The 8,940-nt window shown below is 31.8% G+C and overlaps 1 protein-coding gene across 2 annotated transcripts; it reads left to right on the top strand.

Annotated features, from left to right (window-relative positions):
• Positions 1-4,240: 4,240 nt before the first annotated feature.
• On the top strand, positions 4,241-8,602 carry LOC116022183 (homeobox protein knotted-1-like 2). 2 transcript variants are annotated; one of them, XM_031262784.1, is made up of 5 exons: positions 4,241-4,756; positions 5,066-5,173; positions 5,302-5,437; positions 7,825-8,045; positions 8,280-8,602. In XM_031262784.1, the coding sequence occupies exons 1-5, from the start codon at positions 4,361-4,363 to the stop codon at positions 8,406-8,408; spliced, it is 990 nt and encodes a 329-aa protein (XP_031118644.1). In that variant the 5' UTR covers positions 4,241-4,360; the 3' UTR covers positions 8,409-8,602. The 2 variants fall into 2 exon arrangements, with proteins under 2 accessions (XP_031118644.1, XP_031118645.1); XM_031262785.1 differs by lacking the exon at positions 5,066-5,173.
• Positions 8,603-8,940: the final 338 nt, after the last annotated feature.

Genomic DNA, 8,940 nt, shown 5'->3' on the forward strand with positions numbered 1-8,940 from the left:
TAACTTTTAATCGAAATCAACAAATTGTTGTGCCATTAAGGGTAAAAGTGTATTTTGATAAAGTTATAAATATATTTATAAATAAAATCAGATAAAAAATAGGAAAAAGAAACGTTATTTGCTTGTTCTGCTTCGCTTTTTAAGCAACAACTTTTAATCGGAATCAATAAAATATTGTGCCATTAAGTATAAAATTGGCTATTGATAAATCTCTAAATACATTAAACGTTATTTACCATTAATGGCACAACAATTTGTTGATTTCGATTAAAAGTTGTCGCTCGGGTGACCGAAAGGACTAAAAGTGAAAAAAAAATCAAAGTCAAGGACTAAAAGTGGCAAAAAAATTAAAGTCAAGGACTAAAAGTGGCAAAATGAAAGTCGTGTACCTAAATTGACGAAAACACTAAAGTCATAGGACCAAAAGTGGAAAAAACTCAGAAAAAAAATTAAACAGAGTGACTCATGCATCATTGTCTAAGCTAATTTAAGATAACCTCACATTCAAATATATGTGTGACACTTTAATATTTTCAATAATATTGATAATGCATACTACACAAAAGTGAATCAAAATTGACCATCTAAACATAGTTTCAATCACACAATTTATCAAATTTGACTTGAGCAAGTTATTTATAAAAAAAATCCATTGACATTTTTATTATACAGAAAAAAAACTTTAATGGATCAATGGATCGTACCTTATAAAATTTACAACCACACAATATAAGTCACATAACTTGGGAGGTAATATGAGATGGCAAATTATTGTGTGGACCATGGTCCACATAGCTGTGTGGCCATAAATATAAGGTACATTATTTTTGTACTTAAAGTACATTATTTTATAGTACCATAAACTAATGTATTTTCAGTACAAAAATAATGTACCCTAAAATAATGTACTTTCAGTACAAAAATAATGTACTTTTAGTATATTAAAAATGTACTTTTTATTTATGGTCAATGCAATAATGATTGATATGAGATATAATAGACCAATTCAAGGAAGGCCCAAACTTTTGATGGGCTACCCTTATCTGAAACGAAGTGGCCATTTGCTAAAGCTTAATTAATTAATTAGTNACTAATTAATTAATTAAGCTTTAGCAAATGGCCACTTCGTTTCAGATAAGGGTAGCCCATCAAAAGTTTGGGCCTTCCTTGAATTGGTCTATTATATCTCATATCAATCATTATTGCATTGACCATAAATAAAAAGTACATTTTTAATATACTAAAAGTACATTATTTTTGTACTGAAAGTACATTATTTTAGGGTACATTATTTTTGTACTGAAAATACATTAGTTTATGGTACTATAAAATAATGTACTTTAAGTACAAAAATAATGTACCTTATATTTATGGCCACACAGCTATGTGGACCATGGTCCACACAATAATTTGCCATCTCATATTACCTCCCAAGTTATGTGACTTATATTGTGTGGTTGTAAATTTTATAAGGTACGATCCATTGATCCATTAAAGTTTTTTTTCTGTATAATAAAAATGTCAATGGATTTTTTTTATAAATAACTTGCTCAAGTCAAATTTGATAAATTGTGTGATTGAAACTATGTTTAGATGGTCAATTTTGATTCACTTTTGTGTAGTATGCATTATCAATATTATTGAAAATATTAAAGTGTCACACATATATTTGAATGTGAGGTTATCTTAAATTAGCTTAGACAATGATGCATGAGTCACTCTGTTTAATTTTTTTTCTGAGTTTTTTCCACTTTTGGTCCTATGACTTTAGTGTTTTCGTCAATTTAGGTACACGACTTTCATTTTGCCACTTTTAGTCCTTGACTTTAATTTTTTTGCCACTTTTAGTCCTTGACTTTGATTTTTTTTTCACTTTTAGTCCTTTCGGTCACCCGAGCGACAACTTTTAATCGAAATCAACAAATTGTTGTGCCATTAAGGGTAAAAGTGTATTTTGATAAAGTTATAAATATATTTATAAATAAAATCAGATAAAAAATAGGAAAAAGAAACGTTATTTGCTTGTTCTGCTTCGCTTTTTAAGCAACAACTTTTAATCGGAATCAATAAAATATTGTGCCATTAAGTATAAAATTGGCTATTGATAAATCTCTAAATACATTAAACGTTATTTACCATTAATGGCACAACAATTTGTTGATTTCGATTAAAAGTTGTCGCTCGGGTGACCGAAAGGACTAAAAGTGAAAAAAAAATCAAAGTCAAGGACTAAAAGTGGCAAAAAAATTAAAGTCAAGGACTAAAAGTGGCAAAATGAAAGTCGTGTACCTAAATTGACGAAAACACTAAAGTCATAGGACCAAAAGTGGAAAAAACTCAGAAAAAAAATTAAACAGAGTGACTCATGCATCATTGTCTAAGCTAATTTAAGATAACCTCACATTCAAATATATGTGTGACACTTTAATATTTTCAATAATATTGATAATGCATACTACACAAAAGTGAATCAAAATTGACCATCTAAACATAGTTTCAATCACACAATTTATCAAATTTGACTTGAGCAAGTTATTTATAAAAAAAATCCATTGACATTTTTATTATACAGAAAAAAAACTTTAATGGATCAATGGATCGTACCTTATAAAATTTACAACCACACAATATAAGTCACATAACTTGGGAGGTAATATGAGATGGCAAATTATTGTGTGGACCATGGTCCACATAGCTGTGTGGCCATAAATATAAGGTACATTATTTTTGTACTTAAAGTACATTATTTTATAGTACCATAAACTAATGTATTTTCAGTACAAAAATAATGTACCCTAAAATAATGTACTTTCAGTACAAAAATAATGTACTTTTAGTATATTAAAAATGTACTTTTTATTTATGGTCAATGCAATAATGATTGATATGAGATATAATAGACCAATTCAAGGAAGGCCCAAACTTTTGATGGGCTACCCTTATCTGAAACGAAGTGGCCATTTGCTAAAGCTTAATTAATTAATTAGTTTAGCCCTCATGCATAACGCGTACATATGCAAAGTTCGTTTCATAACATATATGTTAATGGCTAGCCAGCTAGCTTGTGTCGTCATCATCATCAATAGAATATAATTCATAATCTCTACCAATTCAAATGTATATTATTATTCATAAACGCTTCAAACTTTTTTTTATTTTTTTAAAACAAGCCTATATATAGTTACATTGTTACTTAACCGTGAATAAATTTCTAGTCAAAAAAATATAATGTTTTTGTAATATAGCATTTGGTTGTATATTACTGATCAATATATAAACTATATACATAGTGCACCTTGGTTCGGACTTGCTAAATATATGTGTGTAAAATCATAGTCAATATCACTTTATTAAATTATATATATATAATTGAGGAATAGTGAAAACATGATCATTCAACAGCTACTAGTGCACTGTATCCTAGGTTAAGTGGATGGAATTTTTAATATCCACTATGCATTAATAATGATCAACTAGTTTGATTAAGAATAAAAGGTATGCTTAAATTCTGGGGAAGTATATATAAATTAAAGTTCGTACTAATGCATTCTTCCTTTGGAGAATTAACTATTAAAATCGAATGGGAGAATGTTTGGCTCACTGGGAAAATTATTTATTTCATTTAGCTCCACTCATTTACATCATCCCATGCATGTTGTGACAAATATAATGGACAATCCCGTCTAAACAATATCGTGGACGAGACTAAGAAGATATATGATTTTAAGAGCTTTATAACTTAGAAAACCAACAAATATTGTTGTCCTTTTTTAAATCATTATTGATAGATATAATAATTTTGAACCAATGGATACGGGATTAATTAGCTCATGACATTAGGAGCGCAGCGAAGGAACTAATATACTAACAATTAGCAATAATCCTTCTAGGTTTTAATTTGTTGGGGGCTTGGGGTTATTATATATATAATATATTAGTACCGGGGCCTCGATCATATATATCAGGATTACACACGTACTGCACATTTACTCATTTAATTTTAATTTTAACTGTTGTAAAAACTTTTAAATTTTTATTAACTTTGAATAAAAGTGACAAATTCTATCTGATCTATCTCAAATAAATAAAACGAACACTACCTGGCCTGGCGCAAATCTAAAACATGATTATTACCGTCCATCATTATTCGTAGAATTAAAATATGATTCCTGGCCTGTCTGTTTTAATTTAAGCTAATTAGGGTAAATTATTATTGTCACTGAGCTCCTAACCAAGCTAATTAAGCCAGCCCTTGGCTAGGAACTGAGATGGAGATGAAGACCTAATCAACTATAAATTGAGGGAGGAGTCGTACACACACATATATATATATATATATATATGCTGATGATAGAATATAATGGAGGAAATGTACGGAGTGAGGTGGTGTTTTAGCAGTGACGACGATTATTATTATGGTGCAGTAAGTAGTAGTTGTTGTGCAGAGATGGCGGGATTTCTCTCCGCCGGATCATCGGAGTATGTTGCAGAATTGGGGGGCCGGGGTTCATCTCCGCCGCCTGAGGTGGGAGGCCGCAGGTGGTGCAGCAGTAATACTACGAATTTGGGAGTAGTAGTAGTCCATCAAGAGGAAGCTCATCATCAACAACCACTACCACTGACGACGGTGACATCAGCTGCGGCTACTACTACTACCGCCACTGCGACTAATAATAGTAATAGCAGCTTAAAACACAAAATCTCTTCTCACCCTCTTTACCCTAAGCTCCTCCAAGCTTACATCGATTTCTACAAGGTAATTAAACGTACCCTACCTACAGGCCGCTCTACATACTATACGATATATATACTTTTGGATGGACAGATAGCTAGATCAATCAAAACCTCGATTGATCATATGTTTTAGCTTGCTTCAATTCGATCTTAATTGAAATGATTCCTTAGCTTGCTAGCTAGTATACCCCTTTAATCTGCATATATCATACTGTACGCAGTACTTATAGTACACTAATTAAACCCTAACGGCTAACGCCGTGATCGATCGATCTTAATTAAATGTTGTGAATATAAATATATATATTCCGGCCGGCCGTTTGGTTTGTAGGTTGGAGCCCCAGCTGAAGCTGAAGAGATGGATGGTATTCTCAATGAAAATGATGATACTAGGGGAACAACAAGTTTCTCCTCCGATCCCGAGCTGGATGAGTTCATGGTTGGCTAGCTTCCTTCTGACGACGGCACTACATACATTTTGTATATTATTAATTAGTACTGCAGGCCGGGAGGCAGGATGGACGATCTATCTCAGCTCATATCTAGTTTCGTTGGTTTTTGGTGTAGGAAACTTATTGTGACGTATTACTGAAATACAAGTCTTGTGTTGAAAGGCCATTCGTTGAAGCAAATGAGTTCATCAGCAATATGCAAACTCAACTCCACAACCTTTGCAGCGCTACAACCCACAACATCATCTCAGGTACGTATGTATGGTATGTACCAACTCAGATCAGATCTGATAATGTTTTAATTCTGAACCACTGCACGCTGCCCGATATATGGGTAATACTCCCATCCGTGCATATTATATATAGTTTGTTAGGACTAGCTATATTTGCCATTGCATTGGGGCATTAATTAGATACCAATTAAAGGACATGCATGATATTATATGATGCATTTTAGCTAGCTCAGCTCAGCTCATCATTATATTCAGGAACTAACCAATTCAAAACCTAGCTAGCTAGCTAAGTAATTAAGTACCTACTCCGTATAAGCTAAGCGCCCGCAGCGTTAGTACATTACAGTTAAGGTTCCAGTTAATTAATTAGCTAAGTGTATGCGCATTATAAATAAATTAAGAATCTGATCGAAAATTGAAAAGTTGATGAATCAACTCAACGACCAATAAACTGTAAGTACAAGGTTGTCAGATGAAGAGTGCAAACTTTAATTTAATTTGTCAGAAAAACAACAGTAAGTACAGTTTAATTTATTAATTAATACAGTGCACATATAGCAGTTGCCACAATTGATCTGATCTCTTATGTGTGTATATATATATATATTAAAGTAGTACCAAAGTGGCACCTGAGGAACTCAAAGTTAATCCCATTCTCTACATTAAAGTCCCATCTTGCTGTTTAATTGGATAACAAGAGGAATCTTGTATGAGCACATCTGATATGATGCCAGAATGAAAGATGATTAATTAAAGCTGCTCTGATCTGCTGGATGGGTTTTATTATTATTATTATTATTATTATTATTATATATATATATATAAAATTTTAATTTCAAGTTAGCCGGTCTGTCATGTTAATTACTTCAATATTTAGGATCTGATCTGCTTGTCTTCCTTAACGTACTCTCTCTCTCTCTATTAGTAGACACATACATACACAAAATTCAATGCAATACATCTGGCCTGGTTACGTTATGTTGTACTGAGGCTCAAACTTGCGAGTTACAACTTTCCATTTAAGAGAGTCACTTCTTACTTGACTATAAGGTCATTGGCATGTTGGAATATATATAATTATAGTAAGTCCTATTATTTCATTCTGTGCGTCTTTCGCTATTTTTACCTTCCATTTCTAAGGCGCGCGCTGCTGCACGCATGCAATACGCCCACTGTTTACTGCAGATGCATGTTTACATGAAGCTCAAGCCATATCATGTTAATAAAAGAGCAATGTAACTTCAAAAATTAAATGAGAGTATGTAGAAGGAGGTACTATATATAACTTCTAGTAGAGATTTTGTTTTTAATAGCACTGATCGAACTTCTAGTGCAAGAATATCATAATACACACAGACGCACATATATATAAAAGATAGACTGCATATTTAAGTAAGCCTTCAAGCTAAGTAGCTAATTAAACAAATCTTATGATGATAAATTTACAATCATGAACGGCTAACTTTGATTAACATTAATTAAATTAATTAAGTGTATGTATGGGGTAATTATATTAATGTTTAGTTTAGATGATAAAATATTTTTGGTAATCTCGTCTAAGTGGATGAATTGGATTCATAAACTGAATAATATATTATTCTTGATCGAATTAAGTCATACAAATATATATGGAAAATTATATATATATTTGGTACTACTCCAAAGTAAATGTTGAAGGTTTTGAATTTAATTTGCATGGAGTACAAAATCAACATTATGTTCCCGACAACTTTTTATTTAGAGTTTGTACATGGAGTGATGGAGGCATGGTGCCGATTTGCATCCTAGCCTATATATACACACACAACACATTCATGCATGCTGCAATATGTACACACACACTTTTTTATGATATGATGCATGTTTTGCTATGATCTATTTGTGTTTTCTTTAATTTGTTATACGCTTTAGTAGTGTTTAAGTCACTTTATGATATGATGAATGTTTTGCTATGATCTATTTGTGTTTTCTTTAATTTGTTATAGGCTTTAGTAGTGTTTAAGTCACTTAGACTAGTGGCACAAAGAGTCTATGATATGATGAATGTTTTGCTATGATCTATTTGTGTTTTCTTTTAATTTGTTATAGGCTTTAGTAGTGTTTAAGTCACTTAGACTAGTGGCACAAAGAGTCAACAGTTGCCTCCACTGAGGCTCGAACCCACTCTCATCATCCATGTGGGAGTGTTAAAGGGGACACGGATGCCACTAGACCAGAAAGTCTTTGGCATTGGCCTTTTATTTGATTTATCCACGTACTGCTTTTCCTCAATGCTTTTGATGATGTAGATGATATGCTAGCTAATTAACAGTAGTACATGCATGCAGTTTGGGGAAGCTACCAAGCTTTAAGATATGATAGATAGTATAGGATGATGATGCATGCATATATGTTGTTCGTTGTAGGCGTGGCTGATAAGATGACAATATCATCATCAGCAGCAGCAGCAGCAAGTAGTATTGGGGATCACGAAATTAAGGAGAGACTAATGCGGGAATATGGAGAATATATGAGTTCCCTAAAGCAAGAATTTTCGCAGAGGAAGAAGAATGGAAAGCTCTCTCAGCATGCAAGACAGGCATTGCTGGATTGGTGGTCTGCTCATTACAATTGGCCTTACCCAACGGTACTTACTTACAAACATATATATCATATCATACTAAGCTATATATTAAAAGAAATGACCAAGAGTAATGCTTCTTTTGTGAATTATTTATATATATATATATATATATATATATATATATGCATATTATATATTTATAAACTAGTATAGCTGTGTGATCAATGCTGTTACGTTGCAGATATGACATTAATTAGTTGAAATATCTGCAAATGTATATATACATATATGATGCAGGAAGCAGAGAAGGTTGTTTTGGCAGCATCAACAGGATTGGATAGAAAACAAATTAACAACTGGTTCATCAACCAAAGGAAACGCCACTGGAAGCCTTCAAAAAATATGCACTTTAACTTGCTCTTCTAGCTACTACACCCGACCTTCTAAATGAAAACGTATTTTTATCACATGATGATATGTTGTTATCCAAAAATAAGAAACAAGTTAAGAGGATTGTAATAAACTTTGTATGAAAAATGATTTAATTTGTTAAGAATAGGATGCTAATAAACTCAATTATATATTTATATCACAATGAAGTGTTACACACTGCATGCTAATATTCTTTTTTCTTTTAAATATATATATATATACACGATCAGCTGGAGAGACTTCAATAGTTCAATCCTTCTCTCAAATAATACATTTATATATCTCAATGAATTATATGCACACGCCGTATGAATCATACTTTACTTGCTTTAGCCTTTATGTTAAATGAATTTTGATGAGAGTGGCTCATTCTTTATGGTTTTTTATTGTCTTGATAATAACCTTCTCTCTTACACTGTTACACATATTGTTTTTATAGAGTTCACTTTTGTTTAGTCTTTTTCACTCTTTACCTATATATATATATATATATATATATATATATATATATATATATATATATATA

Source organism: Ipomoea triloba, chromosome 6, assembly GCF_003576645.1.
Source record: "Ipomoea triloba cultivar NCNSP0323 chromosome 6, ASM357664v1".
Lineage (NCBI taxonomy): Eukaryota > Viridiplantae > Streptophyta > Magnoliopsida > Solanales > Convolvulaceae > Ipomoea > Ipomoea triloba.

Coding starts and splice junctions, on each gene's coding strand:
- LOC116022183 (XM_031262784.1), top strand. CDS start 4,361: ATGGAGGAAATGTACGGAGTGAGGTGGTGTTTTAGCAGTGACGACGAT. Junction 4,757..5,065: donor CTTACATCGATTTCTACAAG/GTAATTAAACGT, acceptor TTTGGTTTGTAG/GTTGGAGCCCCAGCTGAAGC. Junction 5,438..7,824: donor AACCCACAACATCATCTCAG/GTACGTATGTAT, acceptor TGTTCGTTGTAG/GCGTGGCTGATAAGATGACA.